Source organism: Artemia sp. Qi Xiang Cuo, chromosome 9 (assembly GCF_049724085.1).
Source record: "Artemia sp. Qi Xiang Cuo chromosome 9, ASM4972408v1, whole genome shotgun sequence".
Classification (NCBI taxonomy): Eukaryota; Metazoa; Arthropoda; class Branchiopoda; order Anostraca; family Artemiidae; genus Artemia; species Artemia sp. Qi Xiang Cuo.
Genome location: NC_142802.1, coordinates 67988979 through 68011591, shown reverse-complemented (window position 1 = coordinate 68011591; position 22613 = coordinate 67988979). Strand labels below are relative to the sequence as shown.

Sequence of the window (22613 nt, the reverse complement as noted above, 5' to 3'; positions counted from 1 at the left end):
CTATTGATCTTTCAAAATTCACCTTGAATTTGTTTATTTGAAATGAAAAAGCAATAATATTACAGTAGTTTTATGTCGTGGTTTACAATGTAACAGTTAGATTCTCTTGATTTTTCAAAGTTCATTTCGAATTTCTTCCATTGAAATGCAAGAGTTGGAATATTTCAGTAGTGGTAGTAAATGAGTTTCTTAAATATGGTGGCTCTGAGGTTAGAAATAAGTTATTGGAGATTAGGAATATGATTTTTGAAAAAGGGGAAGTACCTAACGATTTTAGGAAAACCTTAATTAAGCCACTTTATAAGAAAGGTGATAAAAGTGAGTGGTAATAGCGAGGTATTAGTCTGGTCTCTGTAGGTAGCAAATTGCTTAGTAATATGATACTTTTTAGACTGAGAGATGCCGTAGACAAAGTTTTCAGAGAAGAGCAGTGCGGTTTTAGAAAAGGTAGAGGATTTGTTGACCAAATTTTCACTCTTAGGCTAATAATTGAGATGTGCCTAAGTTTTCAAACACCTTTGGTCCTCAGTTTTATAGATTATGAGCAAGCGTTCGATTCTGTTGATAGAGGAGCTTTAGTAAAGGTTTTATCCTTGTATGGTATGCCAGACAAATACATTAAAGTGATCAGTGCTATGTACGAGAATAACACTGCTGCGGTTAAGGTAGGAAATGATGTTAGCTGCTGGTTTTGTATTAAATCAGGAGTTAAGCAGGTTTGTTTTCTATCCCTCTTTGTATGGATTATTTTGATGGACTTTGTTTTAAGGAGCACAGGAAAGGCAATGGGAGACCACGGAATCAAATGGGGAGGAAAAAGTCTCCTGGACTTGGATTATGCTGATGATTTAAGCATCCTAGATGAGAGTGTGAGCAAAATGAATGAAGTTTTAGAGGTTTTGCGAGTTCAGGGTGCTAGTATTGGTTTGAAAATTAATGTTAGGAAGACCAAGTCACTAAGGCTAGGAATAAGTGAAGATGAAAAGGTGACGTTGGGTAATGAAAAGATTGATCAGGTGGGCAGTTTCACTTACCTTGGTAGTATTATTAGTAAAGATGGTGGGAGCAGTGAAGATGTTAAAAATAGAATAGCCAAGGCTCAGGGTGTTTTTTCACAGTTAAAAAAAGTTTGGAACAATAGGAAGATAAGTCTACAAACCAAGATTAGAATATTAGAAGCTACAGTGATGACAGTGGTCAAATATGGCTCTGAAGCATGGACGCTCCAAAAAGCGGATGAAGATTTGCTAGATGTTTTCCAGAGAAATTGCTTAAGGATTGTTCTGGGTACCCGGCTGATTGACCGTATTTCAAACAATAGGCTATACGAAAAATGTGGTTCAATACCGCTTTCTAGGTCTATAATGAAAGAAAGGTTGAGGTGGTTAGAGCATGTTGTTCGGATGAAGGATGACAGATTGCCGAAGATTGTTCTTTTTGGCCAACCATCTAGGGCTAAACGGAAAGCAGGTCGTCCCCGTCTGGGTTGGGAGGACGTCATAAAGAAAGATTTAAAGGAAATGGGAATTTCGTGGGCGGGTGTAAAAAGGGAGGCTTTGAATAGGTTGGGGTGGAGAAGGAGCGTGCGTAGCTGTGTTGGCCTCAGGCGGCTTGGTGCTGTGATGAGTTGTTAGTAGTAGTAGTAGTAGTTTTGTCGTGGTTTACCTTGTCACAATTACATTCCCTTGATTTTTTAAAGTTCACTTTGGTTTTATTTCATTGAAATGAAAGAGTTGGAATATTTCAGTAGTATTTTGTCGTGGTTTACCTTGTCACAGTTACATTCTCTTAATTTTTCAAAGTTCATTTTGAATTTCTTTCCTGGAAATGCAAGAGTTGGAATATTTCAATAGTGTTTTGTCGTGGTTTACCTTGTCATTGTTACATTTTCTTGATATTACAAAGTTCATTTTGTATTTCTTTATTTGAAATGCAAGAGTTGGAATATTTCAGTAGTGTTTTGTCATGGTTTACCTTGTCAGAGATACATTCTCTTGACTTTTCAAAGTTCATTTCGAATTTCTTTCAATGAAATGCAAGAGTTGGAATATTTCAGTAGTGTTTTGTTGTGCTTTACCTTGTCACAGTTACATTCTCTTGATATTTCAAAGTTCACTTTGGTTTTATTTCATTGAAATGCAAGAGGAGGAATATTTCAGTAGTGTTCTGTCGTGGTTTACCTTGTCACAGATACATTCTCTTGATTTTTCAAAGTTAATTTTGAATTTCTGTCATTGAAATGCAAGAGTTGGATTATTTCAGTAGTGTTTTGTCATGGTTTACCTTATCACAGTTACATTCTCTTGATTTTTCAAAGGTTATTTTGAATTTCTTTCACTGAAATGCAAGAGTTGAAATATTCCAGTAGTGTTTTGTCGTAGTTTACCAAGTCACAGTTACATTCTCTTGATTTTTCAAAGTTCATTTTGGATTTCTTTCGATGAACTACAAGAGTTGGAATAGTTCAGTAGTGTTACCTTGTCACAGTTACATTCTCTTAATTTTTCAAAGTTCATTTTGAATTTCTTTCCTGGAAATGCAAGAGTTGGAATATTTCAATAGTGTTTTGTCGTGGTTTACCTTGTCACAGTTACATTTTCTTGATTTTTCAAAGTTCATTTTGAATTTCTTTCATTGAAATGCAAGAGTTGGAATATTTAAGTAGTGTTTTGTTATGGTTTACCTTGTCAGAGTTACATTCTCTTGATTTTTCAAAGTTCATTTCGAATTTCTTTCATTGAAATGCAAGAGTTGGAATATTTCAGTAGTGTTTTGTTGTGCTTTACCTTGTCACAGTTCCTTTCTCTTGATCTTTCAAAGTTTGCTTTGGTTTTATTTCATTGAAATGCAAGAGTTTGAATATTTCAGTAGTGTTCTGTCGTGGTTTACCTTGTCACAGATACATTCTCTTGATTTTTCAAAGTTAATTTTGAATTTCTGTCATTGAAATGCAAGAGTTGGATTATTTCAGTAGTGTTTTGTCATGGTTTACCTTATCACAGTTACATTCTCTTGATTTTTCAAAGTTCATTTTGAATTTCTTTCACTGAAATGCAAGAGTTGGAATATTCCAGTAGTGTTTTGTCGTAGTTTACCATGTCACAGTTACATTCTCATGACTTTTCAAAGTTCATTTTGGATTTCTTTCGATGAAATGCAAGAGTTGGAATACTTCAGTAGTGTTTTTCTTGATTTTTCAAAGTTCATTTTGAATTTTTTTCGTTGAAATGCAAGAGTTGGAATATTTCAGTAGTGTTTTGTTGTGGTTTACCTTGTCACAGTTACATTCTATTGATTTTTCAAAGTTCATTTTGAATTTCTATCGTTGAAATGCAAGAGTTGGAATATTTCAGTAGTGTTTTGTCATGGTTTACCTTGTCACAGTTACATTCTCTTTATTTTTAAAAGTTCATATTAATTTCTTTCATTTAAATGCTAGAGTTGGATTATTTCAGTAGTGTTTTGTTGCGGTTTACCTTGTCACAGTTACATTCTCTTAATTTTTCAAAGTTCATTTTGAATTTCTATCATTGAAATGCAAGAGTTGGATTATTTCAGTAGTGTTTTGTCGTGGTTTACCTTGTCGCAGTTACATTCTCTTAATTTTCCAAAGTTCATTTTGAATTTCTTTCCCGGAAATGCAAGAGTTGGAATATTTCAATAGTGTTTTATCGTGGTTTACCTTGTCACAGTTACATTTTTTTGATTTTTCAAAGTTCATTTTGAATTTATTTCATTGAAATGCAAGAATTGGAATATTTCAGTAGTGTTTTGTTGTGGTTTACCTTAACACAGTTACATTCTATTAATTTTTCAAAGATCATTATGGTTTTCCTTCGTTGAAATGCAAGAATTGGAATATTTCAGTAGTGTTTTGATGTGGTTTACCATTGTCAGAGTTACATTTTCTTAATTTTTCAAAGTTCATTTTGAATTTCTGTCGTTGAAATGCAAGAGTTGGAATATTTCAGTAGTGTTTTGTTGTGGTTTACCTTATCACAGTTACATTCTCCAGATCTTTCAAAGTTCATTTTGAATTTCTATCATTGAAATGCTAATGATATATGATATATATGAAATGCTAAAGTTAATTTAGACGAGGTTACATGCGCGCACGTAACCTCTTCTAAATTAACCTAAAGAACACTACTGAAATATTAAAACTCTTGCATTTCAATGAAATAAAACCAAAGTGAACTTTGAAAGATCAAGAGAATGTAACTGTGACAAGGTAAAGCCAAACAAAACACTACTGAAATATTCCAACTCTTGTATTTCAATGAAATAAAACCAAAGTGAACTTTGAAAGATCTGGAGAATGTAACTGTGACAAGGCAAACCACAACAGAACACTACTGAAATATTCCAACTCTTGCATTTCAGTGACAGAAATTCGAAATGAACTTTGAAAAATTAAGATAACGTAACTGTGACAAGGTAAACCACATCAAAACACTACTGAAATATTCCAATTCTTGCATTTCAACGAAGGAAAACCATAATGATCTTTGAAAAATCATGAGAATTTAACTGTGACAAGGTAAACCACGACAAAACACAACTGAAATATTCCAACTCCTGAATTTCAATGATAGAAATTCAAAATGAACTTTGAAAAATTAAGAGAATGTAAGTGTGACAAGGTAAACCGCAACAAAACATTACTGAAATATTCCAACTTTTGTAGTTCAACGAAATAAATCCAAAATGAACTTTAAAAAATCAAGAGAATGTAACTGTGACACGGTAAACCAGAAGAAAACACTACTGAAATAAACCAACTCTTGCATTTCAATGAAAGAAATTCAAAATGAACTTTTTGAAAAATCAAGAGAATGTAACTGTGACAAGGTAATGCAACAAAACACTACTGAAATAATCCAACTCTTGCATTTCAATGAAAGAAATTCAAAATGAACTTTGAAAAATCAAGAGAATGTAACTGTGAAATGGTACACCACGACAGAACACAACTTAAATATTCCAACTCTTGCATTTCAATGAGATAAAACCAAAGTAAAGTTTGAAAGATCAAGAGAATAGAACTGTGACAAGGTAAAGCACAACAAAACACTACTGAAATATTCCAACTCTTGAATTTCAATGAAAGAAATTCGAAATGAACTTTGAAAAATCAAGAGAATGTATCTGTGACAAGGTAAACCACGAGAGAACACTACTGAAATATTCCAACTCTTGCATTTCAATGAAATAAAACCAAAGTGAACTTTGCAAAAATCAAGAGAATGTAACTGTGACAAGGTAAACCACGACAGAACACTACTGAAATATTCCAACTCTTGCATTTCAATGAAAGAATTTCGAAATGAACTTTGAAAAACCAAGAAAATGTAACTCTGACAAGGTAAACCATAACAAAACACTACTGAAATATTCCAACTCTTAGATATCAATGAAAGAAATTCAAAATGAACTTTGAAAAATCAAGAAAATGTAACTGTGACAAGGTAAACCACGACAAAACACTACTGAAATATTCCAACTCTTGCATTTCCATGAAAGAAATTCAAAATGAACTTTGAAAAATTAAGAGAATGTAACAGTGGCTAGGTAAACCGCAACAAAACACTACTGAAATATTCCAACTCTTGCATTTCAACGAAAGAAATTCAAAATGAACTTTGAAATATCAAGAGAATGTAACTGTGACATGGTAAACCATTCTGTGACAACGCAAACCACGACAGAACACTACTGAAATATTCCGACTCTTGCATTTCAATGAAATAAAACCAAAGTGAACTTTGAAAGATCAAGACAATGTAACTGTGACAAGGTAAAGCACAACAAAACACTACTGAAATATTCCAACTCTTGCATTTCAATGAAAGGAATTCGAAATGAACTTTGAAAAATCAAGAGAATGTATCTGGGACAAGGTAAACCACGAGAGAACACTACTGAAATATTCCAACTCTTGAATTTCAATGAAATAAAACCAAAGTGAACTTAGTCTTGCATTTCAATGATAGAAATTGAAAATAAACTTTGAAAAATTAAGAGAATGTAACTTTGACAATGTAAACTGTAACAACACAGTACTGAAATGTTTCAACTATATCATGACCTTGGAATAAATTCAAAATGAACTTTGAAAAATCAGGATAATGTGGCTGTCACAAGGTAAACAATCCTGTAACTATGTTAACAATGAAAAAACACTAATAAAATGTTACAGCTATTGTATCTTAATGACAGAAATCAACAGTGAACTTTGAAAGATCAAGAGAATGTAACCGTGACAAGGTAAATCACAACAAAACACTACTGAAATATTCCAACTCTTGCATTTCAATGAAATAAATCCGAAATTAGCTTTTAAAAAACAAGAGAATGTAACCTTGAAATAATAAACCACGAGAGAACACTACTGAATTATTCTTATTCTTGAATTTCAATGAAACAAATTCAAAGTGAATTTTAAAAGATCAAGAAAGTATAATTCCAACAAGGTAAATTATGACAAAAAACTACTTGAATATACAAACTCTGGTATTTCAGCGAAAGAAATTCGAAATAAATTTGGAAAAATCAAGAGAATGTAACAGTGACAAGGTAAACTATGACAAAACACTACCGAAATATTCCAACTCTTGCATTTCAATGAAAGAAATTCAAAATGAACATTGAAAAATCAAGAAAATGTAACTGTGACAAGCTAAACCACAACAAAACACTACTGAAATATTCCAACTCTTGGTTTTCATCGAAAGAAATCCAAAGTTAACTTTGAAAAATTAAGAGAATGTAAGTGTGACAAGGTAAACAACGACAAAACACAACTGAAATATTCCAACTCATGCATTTCAACGAAAGAAATCCAAAATGAACTTTGAAAAATCACGAAAACGTAACAGTGACATGGTAAACCGCAACAAAACACTACTGAAATATTCCAACTCTTGCATTTCATCGAAAGAAATCCAAAATGAACTTTGAAAAATTAAGAGAATGCAACTGTGACAAGGTAAATCCTGAAAAACACTAATGGTGGGAGGGGGAGCCATAAGTTGGGGGGTGGGTGGGTGGGTGGGGTCCTTTTGTCTCAAAATGCGCAAATTAAAAAGGGAGGCAAAAAAGTTGGGGGAGGGGGGGGCTTTGGGGTTGGGGTAGAACGACCCTTTGGAGTTGGGGTAGGGGACCTCACAACACTGTTCAAATATTACTTGTGTATTATACCGACCAAAGAGTTTCACCCTCAAATCCTCTTCTAAAACATCTTCTAAAATCATCTTTTAAAATGTCTCTAACTGTTTCGCCGAAATAATTTCCTAAAATGTCTAAAAACGGTTTCGCCCGAATAACCCCTAAACGTAATTTCTGCGTGTTTCCTTTGTTTTGGCATCCCTGCGCTGTCAAATTTGAATTCCTAGGAAACTCTTTCCCGCGTTAATCTCTTCATTTCTAAGATCAACATTTTCTTCACAACTGTTAATGTACATTTGAAAACTTTACCCGGAAATAATTCTCTTTGGAAACAACAAATTAATTCCCCTTTCTTAAATCAATAATTCCCTTTAGAAACAGCACATTAATTCCCCTTTCTTGAATCAATAATTCCCCTTAAAAACAACGAATTATTTCCTTTTCGTGACAAATCAATCAACCTTGACATCACCTGATAATCTCATCTTGGTTTTATCTCTATTATTCAAATCCTCATTAAGAACATTCAGAGCAGAGCTGTGCAAATGGAATACCTTTTCGCAAATTGAGTTAGCTTAATGCAAATGAGATATCATTTTGATATTTCTAATAGTGTATGTGATACTAGACGAAATCTCAGATACCTTTATGCTACGGGCAATTAACCGGATTCCATTGCTACAATATTCATCCCACCATGCGTTCTGCCTTGTAGAGTGGTACGGGAATTCCTATTGCTTCAAGCAAAGTATTTTCGTCTTCTAGAATAACATCTATCAAATTTTCAACTTTATATTCGTAGCCTACTGCCAGGAACCAGCGGGGGGATCCTCGCTCGTAATTGCTAATCATTTTAACCCTTTTTCTCCATCGTCAAGTACATGCTCCAAAATTTTTTTATTCAGAGATTTCATTATAAAAAAATTATCCAATCACTAATTACCCCTTTTTTGCAAATGCTAAGCCCTTTTCTTTTTTTCTCCACCTTAATAGGATCAAATTCGCAAATCCTACACTCCAATTAGCAAATCTCATTACCCCTTTTTAAATGTGTAAGTAAATAGTATGGGAATTCCTATAGGACCGGTAGAAGTATAATGCCATGTGAGAGGATACTCACTCTCATTGAAAAGGTGTATACGACTCGTAGAAATGTTTACTTATAGGACCGGTAGAAATGTCTTCCTATAGGACCGGTAGAAATGTCTTCCTATAGGACCGGTAGAAATGTCTTCCTATAGGTCCGGTAGAAATGTCTTCCTATAGGACCGGTAGAATACAGACGAGGCATTATACTTACGGGAGGTGTTCTTGCAAACCTCCAGTTAAGTGTTTTAGACCATAATTATTACTATGATGATATCGTTTTATACTTCCAAGCTTTTCAAACAGTTCGCGGTAATGAACTGTAAGTAAGAGGTGACCCGGCTCAAAAGTAACCGAAACTCTAAAAAGCGAAATTTTGACATCAATAGATAGCCTACATCAAAAGAATTGGATCTTTATGCTAATATTAGATATATAAGTTTCATCAAGTTTAGTCCTAGCCATCAAAAGTTACGAGTTAGAAAATCTTGATACCAATATATACATAAAAGAGTTGTATTTTTATGCTGATTTTAAATATATAAGTTTTAGTAAGTTTAGTCTTGCCCATCAAAGTTTACTAGCTTGATAAAATTTACCTTATTTTCAAAAAAAAGGGGGAAACATCCACTAAAAGTCAAAGAATCTTAATTAAAATCACACCATCAGATTCAGTTTATCAGCGAACCTTACTGTAGAGGTTTAAAGCTCCCATTTACAAAAATGTGGAATTTCGTATTTTTTTTGCCAGAAGAAAGATCACAATTGCCTGCTTATTTGTTTTTTTCTTTTTCCCATCGACCCAATAGTCCTAGAATATCACGAGAGGGCTCACTCGTAACGGCAATTAGAAGTTATAGTGCCCTTTTTAAGTGACCAAAAAATGGGAGGGCAACTAGTATCAGTTTTTACAAAAAACTGCATTTTCATGTACAAGCTATGCTCACCATTCTACTATCGGATACTCTTGACCATTCTACAGTAGCCACAAAAAAAGGCAACTTCATTTCTCGAGGGTGTGCCGAATAATGAACAAGTAACGGTAGAAATGTCTTCCTATAGGACCGGTAGAAATGTCTTCCTATAGGACCGGTAGAATCCAGACGAGGCATTCTACTTACGGGAGGTGTTCTTGCAAACCTCCAGTCAAGTATTTTAGACCATAATTATTACAATGATGATATCGTTTTATACTTCCAAGCTTTTCAAACAGTTCGTGGTAATGAACTGTAAGTAAGAGGTGACCCGGCTCAAAAGTAACCAAAACTCTAAAAAGCGAAATTTTGACATAAATAGATAGCCTACATCAAAAGAATTGGATTTTTATGCTAATATTAGATATATAAGTTTCATCAAGTTTAGTCCTAGCCATCAAAAGTTACGAGTTAGAAAATCTTGATACCAATATATACATAAAAGAGTTGTATTTTTATGCTGATTTTAAATATATAAGTTTTAGTAAGTTTAGTCTTGCCCATCAAAGTTTACTAGCTTGATAAACTTTACCTTATTTTAAAAAAAAGGGAAAATCTCCACTAAAAGTCAAAGAATCTTAATTAAAATCACATCATCAGATTCAGTGTATCAGAGAACCTTACTGTAGAGGTTTAAAGCTCCCATTTAAAAAAAATGTGGAATTTCGTATTTTTTGCCAGAAGAAAGATCACAATTGCCTGCTTATTTGTTTATTTCTTTTTCCCATCGACCCAATAGTCCTAGAATATCACGAGAGGGCTCACTCGAATGGAAATTAAAAGTTATAGTGCCCTTTTTAAGTGACCAAAAAAATTGGAGGGCAACTCGTATCAGTTTTTACAAAAAACTGCATTTTCATGTACAAGCTATGCTCACCATTCTACTATCGGATACTCTTGACCATTCTACAGTAGCCACAAAAAAAGGCAACTTTATTTCTCGAGGGTGTGCCGAATAATGAACAAGTACCACTTTATTATTATATTTTGATTTTTCTTTTTTCCGCAGCTAGTTAAAGTAAAGAACGAATAGCAAATCTTATAATAACTGAATATTACTACGAGACTGAAAATTTGTAATAAAATCTTATTACTCTCCTAGAAACGAGCATAATTCCTTTTTACAAAAAAATGCACATGAGATTCGTACTCAACGCCTTAGATTTGCAAGGCCTATGCTCTACTGACAGAGCCACCAACGCTTGAATCAAACAGTTCGTGGTAACAAACTGTAAGTAAGGAGCGACCCGGCTCAACGGTAACCGAAACTCTAAAAAACGGAATTTTGATACCAATAGATACATCAAAAAATCAGATTTTAATTCTGATTTCAAATATATAAGTTTCATTAAGTTTAATCTTACCTATCATAAGTTACGCGCCTGAGAAAATTTGGCCGATTTTCGAAAAAAGGGGGAAAGACCCCCTAAAAGTTATAGAACCTTAATGAAAATCACACCATCATATTCATCGTATCAGAGAACCCTACTAGAGGTTTCAAGCTCCTATCTACAAAAATGTGGAATTTTCCATTTTTTGCCAGAAGAAAGATCACGGATGCGTGTTTTTTTTTTTTTTTTTTTTTTTTTTTTTTATATTGGAGGACCTTTTCATGAAGGAAATTTTCATGGGGGAAGGGACATTCCTATGAAGGGGGCGCCGGATTTCCCATCATTATTTAAAAAAAATCATCCTTAAAAATCAAAACTTAAAACGAAAAAAAAATATTACCTATATGATTGGGTTCACCTTCTAGTCAATGCCTCGCTCTTTAAGCCAAAGATTTAATAGTACTTTCATAAGAGCTATTTATTCTAATTAACGGCCTTTGTGTTAAGGAGTCATTTTTAAAGAATTGGACCAAAATTCGAACTTTAGCTTAAAGAGCAAGGTATTGACTAGGGGGCAAACCCCCTAATATACGTATTAAAAATATATGAATATAGAATATAAGTTATGTATATATATGAATATAAGTTATGTATATTTATTACTAATAAAAATGTTCGTAAATAAAATTCAACAAGTTTCGAGAAAGCCATTTAACTAAATAAAAGTAAAACTAATATGCAAATTTCATTTTAATTATTCATGCGCGGTGATCAAAAAGCAAAACCAGTATTATTTAAAAGAAGTTCACAATTGAAATAAAAAAAAACAAGTTATTTTAACTGAAAGTCAGGAACGATATTAAAACTTAAAACGAACAGAAATAATTCCGTATATGAAAGGGGCTGTCGCCTCCTCAACGCCTCGCTCTTTACGCTAAAGTTTGACTTTGTCAAACTCAATTTTTTCTAAACAATAAAATTTTGTTTTAATTGCAATTTTTTTTAATTAACTTTAGCGAAATTCAAACAATCAGATTCAGCTTATCAACGAACATTATTAAAGAAGCTTCAAACTCCTATCTGCAAAAATGTGGAATTTTGCATTTTTAATTAACTTTAACGAAAATTACACCATCACATTCAGCTTATCAGAGAACCCTATTAATGAAGTTTCACGCTCCTATCTAAAAAGGGGGAAATTTGCATTTTTTGCTCGAAGAAAGATCACAATGCGTGCCCTCCAAAAAATGGAGGGCAAATAGTCCTTCTCCCACGCTCATTTTTTTCTCAAAGTCACCCAATTAAAATTTTGAGATAGCCATTTTGTTCAGTATAGTCGAAAATCTAATAAATATGTCTTTTAGGATGACTTAATCCCCCACAGTTCCCAGGGGAAGGGCTGCAAGATATGAACTTTGCCCATTGATTACATATTGTATTGTTTATTGGGAAGCATAGACATTTTCAGGAAGGATTTTTTTTCAGGTGGGGGGAGGGCTGGAGGAGGGGGCTACTCGGGAGAATGTTTCCGTGGAGGATGTTTCTTTGAGGTAAGGGACATTTCTATGAAGGGAGCCCCGGATTTCCAAGCATTATTTAAAAAACGATCAGAAATTAAATTTAAAAAAAACAAGTTTTTTCAACTGAAAATAAGAAGCAACATTAGAACTAAAAACGAAAAGAAATTATAACGTATATGAGGGGTTTCTCCCCCAAGCCACTGCCTCGCTCTTTACGCTACAGTTTTTTTAGTGCTTTCAAAAGAGCTATCTATTCTAATTAAACGGCCTTTGTGATTCAGGGGTTTGTGAATTAAATTTTTTTTACTTTTAACGTAAAGAGCGTGGTATCGACTAACGGGAGAACCCCCTAATATACGTAATAACATATACGTAATAAAAAAAACAAGCGATACGGCTCAATAGTAATCGAAACTTTTAAAAACGGAATTTTGATGTCAATAAATGTATCAAAAGAATGGGCTTATAATGCTGATTCTAAATATATAAATTTATTAAGTTTAGTATTACTCGTCAAGGGCTACGAGCCTGAGAAAATTTACCTGATTTTTTAAAGAGGGAGGAAACATCCCCTACAAGTGAAAGAATTTTAATGAAAATCCCACCGTCAGATTCAGCGTATCACAAAACCCTATTACATAGGTTTCAAGCTCATATCTGCAAAAATCTGCAACTATATCTGCAACGTATTTTTTGCCAGAAGAAAAAATATACGAATATAGAATTTCGTTTTGTAAGCTAATTTGTAAATTTCGTCAGAACTAAATTTAGAGACAGCCATTTAGCAAAAGAAGAGTAAAATTTTTATGCAAATTTTGTTTACTTATTCAATGACGGTGAACCAAAATAAAAGCTGCATTAACTAGAAAACGATCAGAAATTAAATAAAAAAAAACAAGTTTTTTAAAATGAAAGTAAGGAGCGACATTAAAACTTAAAACGAACAGAAATTATTCCGTATGTGAAAGGGGCTGTCCCCTCCTCAACGCCACACTCTTTACGCTAAAGTTTGACTCTGTCTCACAACTTTATTTTTTAAAACAATAAAAAACTTTAGCGTAAAGAGCAAGGTGTTGAGGAGGGGACAGCCCTTTTCATATACGGAATAGTTTCTGTTCGTTTTAAGTTTTAATGTCGCTCCTTACTTTCAGTTTAAGAAACTTTTTTTTTATTTAATATACTCAAAGAATATACAGATTGAGACGATATTCAAACAGAGTTACATAAAGGACCGATACAGTTCATTATAAATGAGGCCTATGCTGGTTTCATCGGATATAGCTGAAAATCTAGTAAACAACAAAACACGGCACATACTAACTAAAAGTTAAAATAATTACATAAAAGATCGATGTAAAATCAATTCGATGAATTCATATATATATTTTATTTGTATGTTTGCAATATTTGCATTATCTACTTAAGAAGTGACATCGAAAGTTTTTTTTTTTTGTCAGGGCATAATTTGTTCTGAGGTAGGGGGCAACTGCCCCTAATGACCCCATTTCCCCCCCCAGACCCCATTTACCCCCCCCCCCTAAATTAAATTCATCTGAAATTGAATTTATCTAAATCTGAAATTTAGTTTCTTCAAAAATCTTGTCAAAACTAAGATAAGCCTGCATAATTCAGAGAAACAAGCCAGTTTTACTTAGTAATTCTTTGCATTTATGATAATATAAGGCTTTTTATTTCTCATTGACATTTTCACTTGGTCTCGGAAAGTTTGATCAACCTTTACCCTCCACTTAGGGTTTTGACGAAATTACGCCCCTGTTTTTAGTGCTATATTACACTTACGGATGGTAGAATTGTTAAAAATCACGTAGATATGAGCAATAGCTTTGAAATGAGCCATTAAACGTCACTCTAAAGAGTTCTGGTAGCTTAGTAGCCCCAGCTTTTCCACTTGAGACAAGGTAACCAAAATGCCGTTTTTTAGTGCCATTAAATAAGAAAAACAAGGTTTTTTTTTAACTGAAAGTAAGGAGTGACATTAAAACTTAAAACGAACAGAAATTATTCCGTATATGAAAGAGGCTGTACCCTCCTCAACGCCTCGCTCTTTACGCTAAAGCTTTTCATTGTTAAAAAAAAAAATTAGAGTTGTGAGATAAGTCAAACTTTAGCGTAAAGAGCGAGGCGTTGAGGAGGGGAGAGCCTCTTTCATATACGGAATAATTTCTGTTCGTTTTAAGTTTTAATGTCACTCCTTACTTTCAGTTAAAAAACTTGTTTTTTTTTATTTGCTTTTTGAACGTTTTTGAAAAAATGCAGGTTTTGATCTTGGCTCATCGTACATGAATAATTAAAACAAAATTTGCATATTAATTTACTTTTATTTGGTTAAATGGCTTTCTCGAAACTTGTTTAATTTTATTTACGAACGTTTTTATTAGTAATAAATATACGTAACTTACGAATTAACTTACGTAACGAACTTCTATATTCATATATTTTTAACACGCATATTAGGGGGTTCGCCTCCTAGTTAATACCTTGCTCTTTAAGCGAAAGTTCAAATTTTGTTCCAATTCTTTAAAAATGACCGCTTAATCACAAAGGCCGTTCATTAGAATAAATAGCTCTTATGAAAGTACTAAACAATCTTTGGCTTTAAGAGCGAAGTATTGACTAGCTGTTGAACCCAATCATATATGTAATATTTTCTGTTCGTTTAAAGTTTTGATGTTGCCGCTGTTGCAGTTGAAGAACTTGTTTTTTTTATATTTAATTTCTGATATTTTTTTAAATAATGCTGGGAAGTCCGGCGTCCCCTTCATAGAAATGTCCCTTCCACCATGAAAACTTCCTTCATGGAAAGATCCTCCCACATAACCCCCGACCCACCAACCCACCAACTACAGGGAAAAATCTCCCCTGAAAACGTCTGTGTACTTCCCAATAACCAATACTATATGTTAACATTGGATAAAGTTCATAACTTTCAGCCCTCCCTCCGGGAACTTCGGGGGATTAAGTCATCCTAAAAGACATAGTTATTATATTTTCGACCATGCTGAACAAAATGGCTGTCTCAAAATTTTGTTCGGGTAACTTTGGGAAAACAATGAACGTGGGAGGGGGCCTAGTTGCCCTCTATTTTTTTAGTCACTTAAAAAAGGCACTAAAGCTTTTAATTTCCATTCCAATGAGCCCTCCCACGATATTCTAGAACCACTGGGTCGATACGATCACCCCTGGGAAAAAAAAATAATAAACACGCACCCGTGATCTTTCTTCTGGCAAAAAATGCAAAATTCCACACACCCGTGATCTTTCTTCTGGCAAAAAATGCAAAATTCGACATTTTTGTGGATAGGAGCTTGAAACCTCTACAGTAGGGTTCTCTGATACGCGGAATATGATGGTGTGATTTTCATTAAGGTTCCATAACTTTTAGAGGGTCTTTCTCCCTTTTTTCGAAAATCAGCCAAATTTTCTCAGGCACGTAACTATTGATGGTTAGGACTAAACTTGATGAAACTTATATATTTGAAATAAGAATTAAAATATGCTTCTTTTGGTTTATCTACTTGTATCAAAATACCATTTTCTAGAGTTTCGGCTACCATTGAGCCGGATCGCTCCTTACTTACAGTTCGTTACGACGAACTGTTTGATTTGGAACTTGCTGATAGTGGAATTTATAGGAAGGAAGGACGTATAGATGAGCAACATCTTTTACAGGAAGCTACTAAAAAATTGTCTAAGATACGAGCGATACCAAAACGCCCAATAACAATACACCCATACCGATACGCGTGATATCGATACGTCCGATAGCAATACAGCGTACAGCCCTTTCCCCAGGGACTATGGAGGGTTATAGCATCACTAAAACCATAGATATTGGATCTCTGAACTAAGTTGAACAAAATAGCTATCTCAAAATTTTGGTTGGATGACTTTGGGGGGAGGCGGTCTGTAGGGAGGGGGGCTAGTTGCCCTCCAATCTTTTTTGTCACTTAAAAAGGGCACTTACAAGTGTAATTCCCTTTCGAATGAGCTATTACACATCTCTCTATTATGTTATGGCCACCCCCTAGCCCTGCTAGAAAAAAAAGAATGAAAAAAGGGAGACAGATTAGTGCTACCAATGCAAAAAAGTGATTTTCTTTGTTGTTCAAGGAGGGGGATACAATTTCCCTGTCAAACATTTTCCAAAATTCTGATTCCAATGGGACGCTTTTCATATTGATCTGACGCCATTTTCGAGGGGTTTCAGGCTTTTTTTCGAAATCCCCATAAATTTCTTTTCGCAATAAACTTTTCCTTTTAAGACTAACCGAAATAATAGTTACCATTCCTGAATCAGTGTCAGATGAAATTGTTTTTCACTAGGTAACTTTGTTCTAAACGCGGTTTTTAACTAACTTTTGGTTACTATGGGCTGTGGCTTGCTCTTTACTAGGTTGCAGCTACCGCTGCAACCATGAAAATAGGCAAAGTGCCTTCACTTACCATTACTAGAAGAGAAAAATCCAGCGTTACGTAAATATTTCAGCTTGTCCAGCATTAAAGCTGCAGCAATCTTTTTTGCATCTTTCTTGCGACTTGAACAACCTGAAAGTAGATTATAAAGTAAAACACAAATAAAAACCAATCTTTTTTAACATACAGTAACAAAAGTCGTTTTCCTTAGAAGTACCAAGAACAGTAAAAGTCAGGATTGTTCAAATTGGTTCAGTGGGTACTTATACAGCCATGAGCACATTAAAAAATTGGAAAAATTAGTAGTTCAATTTTTATTAAAAAGACTTCAGTACGCAGCTATCCAGTTCTTCATAATAGCAGATACTGAATTGAAAAAAAAACGGAAGGTGGTGTAAAAATCAGCTAAAAACAAGCTAAAATAAATGTTCAAAATAGGGATAAAATCCTTTTTAATAGACAGTGTATAATAAAATTCACAAAAATACCAGATATTTCGGTCACATATACAGTGACCGTCATCAGTAGTAAAACTAAACTAAAACAATTTAAAACAAAAGTTTATATACAAATCCAAAACTTTTAAACTTTTACAATCTTCGATAAAAGTTTATATACGAATTTATTTGATTTTGTTTAAAATTATTTTCAATTGTTTTAGTTTAGTTTTACTACTGATGACGGTCACTGTATATGTGGCCAAAATATCTGGTATTTTTTGTGAGTTTTCTATACACTGTCTATTAAAAAGGATTTTATCCCTATTTTGAACTTTTATTTTACCGTCATGGAAAGGGATTGTGGTGTCCGAAATTATCTAAAAACAAGTTGAAAAAATATGACTCGAAAGAGCCTAGGATTAGGAAGATGTACCTTTTAATCTATAGGCGTAGTTGTGTTTTGGAATCAGATATTAATGTTTGAATTTTGATGGATGAATGGCTTGGTCAAATTTAACTGATTAATTTCGCTTATCTATTTTCATTATTTAGCGTAGCACGGTTTTCAAGTAGCCTACTTCAAAAGCCAATATTTATTGCAAAACCAAAAGCAAGAAGAACCGAAGCGAAATCAATTAATTTCATAGGATAAAATAAAAGGGAGTTGAAGAAGATTTTAAATTACTTGAGGAAACAGTCTACCAGGTATTGGAAAAAGTTATATGTTGCGGTTGGGTTACATGACATTTTAATATGAAGCTTAACATCTTGTATGGAGTGAAATCGGCTTCAAAAATAAGTTCCTATTAAGCCAAATAGTTCCTATAAGTCACTAAACAGCATGATTGTCTTTCTGTTAACTACAATTTTATTCCATAATTAGAGGGATTTGCATTAACACGAATAGTCCAAAAGCATGAACTTAAAAATAAAGTTATTTTTTAATGTCAATTATAATGTTGAAACATTTTAACACTAGCAACATGAACACTTGAAAAAACAGTCAATTATTATTAAACAGTTAGTGGTAACAAACTGTAAGTAAGGAGTGACCCTGCTCAATAGTAACCGAAACTCTAAAAACGGAACTTTGATACCAATAGACATATCAAAAGAATCATATTTTAATGCTAACTTCAAATATATAAGTTTCATAAGGTTTAGTCTTACCCATCAAAAGTTACGCGCCTGAGAAAATCTGCCTTATTTTAGAAAAAGGGAGAAAGACCCCCTAAAAGTTATAGAACCTTAATGAAAATCACACCATCAAATTCAGCGTATCAGAAAACCCTACTGTAGAGGTTTTAACTACCTATCTACAAAAACGTGAAATTTTGCATTTTTTGCCAGAAAAAAAGATCACGGATGCGTGTTTATCTGTTTTTTTCCCAGGGGTGATCGTATCGACCCACTGGTCCTAGAATATCGTGGAAGGGCTCATTGGAACGTAAATTAAAAGTTCTAGTGCCCTTTATAACGCTCATTTTTTTCTCAAAGTCACCCGATCAAATTTTGAGATAGTCATTTTGTTCAGCATGGTCGAAAATATGATAATTATGTCTTTTAGAATACTTAGTCCCCCGAAATCCCCGAGGGGAGGGCTGAAAGTTATGAACTTATCCCAACGTTAACAAATATTATTGGTTATTAGGAAGTATACAGACGTTTTCAGGGGGAGATTTTTTGTGTTAGGTGGAGGGGGGGTGGGTATGAGGTTATATGGGAGGATCTTTCCATGAAGGAAGTTTTCATGGGGGAAGGGACATTGCTATGAAGGGGGCGCCGGATTTCCCAGCATTATTAAAGAAAAAGATCAGAAATTAAATAAAAAAAAGTTTTTCAACTGAGAGTAACGAGCAACATCAAAACTTACAACGAACAGAAAATATTACGTATATGATTGGGTTCCCCCTAGTCAATACCTCGCTCTTCAAGCCAAAGATTTTTTAGTAATGTCATAAGAACTATTTGTTCTAACTAACGACCTTTGTGATTAAGGGGTCATTTTTAAATAATTGGAACAAAATTCAAACTTTAGCTTAAAGAGCAAGGTATTGACTAGGGGGCGAACCCCCTAATACATGAATTAAAAATCTATGAATATAGAAGTTCGTTACGTAAGTTACGTATATTAATTACTAATAAAAACGTTCGTAAATAAAATTAAACAAGTTTCGAGAAAGCCATTTAACCAAATACAAATTAAAATAAATATGCAAATTTTGTTTTAATTATTCATGTCTGGTGAGCCAAAATCAAGACGTGCATTTATTCAAAAACGTTCAAAAATTAAATAAAAAAACAAGTTTTTTTTAAACTGAAAGTGAGGAGCGACGTTAAAACTTAAAACGAACAAAAGTTATTCCGTATATGAAAGGGGCTGTCCCTTCCTCAACGCCTCCCTCTTTATGCTAAAGTTATACTCTTTCTCACAACTCTATTTTTTTAAACAATAAAAAACTTTAGCGTAAAGAGCGAGGCGTTGAGGAGGGGACAGCCCCTTTCTTACAACTCTACTTTTCAAAACAATACAACACTTTAGCGTAAAGAGTGCGGAGTTGAGGAGCGGAAAATCCCTTTCACATACCGAATAATTTCTGTTCGTGTTAAGTTTTAACATCGTTCTTTACTTTCAGTTAAAAAAAACTTGTTTTTTTTTTATTTAATCTTAATTTAAGGCAAAACAAACTAGTTTGGCGGATATATCTATCTAACTCAGTATTCTTCAAATTTACAGTTTGGTATTTCTCGGCATAAGTTTAACCTATGCATAGCTTTAACCTATGCCGGGGCACCACCTACAATGCTGAAGATGGGTAAAAGGTGTTTTGGCTACGTTCCTATCTAAAATTAAATAAAAAACAAGTTTTTTTAACTGAAAGTAAGGAATGACATTAAAACTTAAAACAAACCGAAATTATTCCGTATATGAAAGGGGCTGTCCCCTCCTCAACGCCTCGCTCTTTCCGCTAAAGTTTTTTATTGTTTAAAAAAAATAGAGTTGTGAGAAAGTCAAACTTTAGTGTAAAGAGCGAAGCGAGGCGGAGGGGACAGCCCCTTTCATATACAGAATAATTTCTGTTCATTTTAAGTTTTAATGTTTTTCCTTACTTTCTAAAAAGTTACTTTCTGTCGTTCCTTTTTACTTACGCTAAAAGTTTTTTTATTGTTTTAAAAAATTAAGTTGTGTGACAGATTCAAGCTTTAGCATAAAGAGCGAGGTATTGAGGAGGCAACAGCCCCTTTTATATACGAAATAAGTTCTGTTCGTTTTAAGTTTTAACGTCGTTCCTTACTTTCAGCTAAAAAAACTTGTTTTTTTATTTTATTTTTGAACGTTTTTGAATTAATGCAGGGTTTGATTTTGGCTCACCGTACATGAATAATCATAACAAAATTTGCATATTAATTTTACTTTTATTTGGTTAAATGGCTTTCTCAAAACTTGTTAAATTTTATTTACGAACGTTTTTATTAGTAATAAATATACGCTTCTTACGAATTAACTTACGTAACAAACTTCTATATTCATATATTTTTAATACGTAAATCAGGGAGTTCGCCCCGTAGTCAATGCTTCGCTCTTTAAGCTAAAATTCGAATTTTGTCCCGATTCTTTAAGAATGACCCCTGAATCAAAAAGGCCGTTAATTAGAGTAAATAACTCTTATAAAAATACTAAAAAATCTTTGGCTTAAAGAGCGAGGCATTGACTAGGGGGTGAACCCAATCATATACGTAATATTTTCTGTTCGTTTAAGTTTTGATGTTGCTCCTTACTTTCAGTTGACAAACTTATTTTTTTATGTTTAATTTCGTATCCCTTTTTAAATAATGCGGGGAAATCCGGCGCCCCCTTCATAGCAATGTCCCTTCTCCCATGAAAACTTCCTTCATGGAAAAATCCTCCCAATAACCCCCGACCCCCCCCCCACTACCAGAAAAAAAAAACCCTGAAAACGTCTGCTTATTTCCAATAACCAATACTATATGTTAACATTGGGTAAAGTTCATAACTGTCAGCCCTCCTCCCAGAGACTTCGGAGATAAAGTCATCCTAAAGGACATAGTTATCATATTTTTCCCCATGAATCATCCCCATGCTGAAAAAAATGGCTATCTCAAAATTTTGATCGGGTGACTTTGGGAAAAAATGAGCGTGGGAGGGGGCCTAGTTGCCCTCCTTTTTTGTCACTTAAAAAACACAAAAGAACTTTTAATTTCCGTTCCAATGAGCCCTCCCACAATATTCTAGGTTCACTGGGTCGATACGATCACCCATAGGAAAAAAACAAAACAAAAAAACAAACAAATAAACACGCATTCGTGATCTTTCTTCTGGCAAAAAATGCAAAATTCCACATTTTTGTTGATAGGTGCTTGAAACAGTAGGGTTCTCTAATACGCTGAATATGATGGTGTGATTTTCATTAAGGTTCTATAGCTTTTAGGGGGTCTTTCCCCCTTTTTTAGAAAATCAGTGAAATTTTCTCAGGCGCGTAACTTTTGATGGGTAAAATTAAACTTGATGCAACTTATATATTTGAAATCATCATTAAAATCTGATTCTTTTGATATATCTATTGGTATCCAAAACCCGTTTTCTAGAGTTTTCGTTACCATTGAGCCGGGTCGCTCCTTACTTACAGTTCGTTACCACGAACTGTTTGAAACGTACTGACCTTCGGATCTCTTGGCCTTTGTTGGGCTAATCATCCGACATAGGTTGAAATTTTGTCGGTTTTGGAGTGGAGAATCTACATGACACCCCACCATTCAATTTGAGGACTAAGACTAGCAGCAGCAGGGACACCCCAAGCAAGGTTTTTTACAGTTTGATTATTGCTGTTCACCCGACAAGGCACCTTTTAGCTAGTTACAATTCATCACACTAAACCTCAGATCAAAATGAGCTTTCGTTGAGGACCTTTATCACGCCAAGAGAGAATCCATTTGGACTTGTTTATGGTAATCCACTGTAGTGTAGGTCTCTCTCAAAACTAAATTCGACCAGTTTCTATATTTGGTGAACTCTTTTAAACCATATATTATGTGCATTACTGAGACCAATCTCAATCAAGGCGATACCGAGCAGTGAGTTTGCCAAGAGGTACACGCTTCTCAGGTGAGACAAAGTAAACATAGACGGTGCGATATATGGAGGAGGAGGTGTTTTGTTTGTATACACAGCCAAGTACTATACTCGTATCTGAATCTCCCAAACTCAGCAGGCGAAGAAGCTGTAAGGGCTAGGTCAACCCTTCCAACCTGCCAGATCAGTAGCTACCTTGAAACTTTCCTTGACTACATCCAGGGCAAATACACTAAGATTACCATCATCCTCCAAGGAGATATAAACGTTCACCATAGTGTATGACTTCGTAGCAAAAACACTGATAATGAAGGGTCTGACTTGTATGATCTTTGTTTTTTTGCATGGGCTTGAACAACTGGTTGAATTCGATACCTACCATGGTCCAACTATATCATCTTTTTTTTTATCTCATCCTTACGCATCACTAAGAGTTATTTAAGGTAGACGGTCATGCCTTCATAAGTGACCAAGTTGCCATCACTGCGCGTAGAATTCTTCGTATTGCTCCCCCTATAAAGCACGAGTGACAAATGTGGCGATACAAAAGACTGGGATGGCTTAAGAGA

General features: G+C 34.1%; 1 protein-coding gene across 1 annotated transcript in view; it reads right to left on the bottom strand.

Moving 5' to 3' along the window:
* The window catches only part of LOC148948966 (NFX1-type zinc finger-containing protein 1-like), a 147372-nt gene extending 125052 nt beyond the window's left edge, over positions 1-22320 (bottom strand). Inside the window, exons 1-2 of the mRNA XM_089095073.1 lie at positions 22221-22320; positions 16543-16644 (exon numbers count right to left, since the gene is read on the bottom strand). Of these exons, the coding sequence (XP_088951199.1) occupies positions 16543-16644; positions 22221-22320 (202 nt within the window). The remainder of the gene's footprint in view (positions 1-16542; positions 16645-22220) is intronic.
* Positions 22321-22613: the final 293 nt, after the last annotated feature.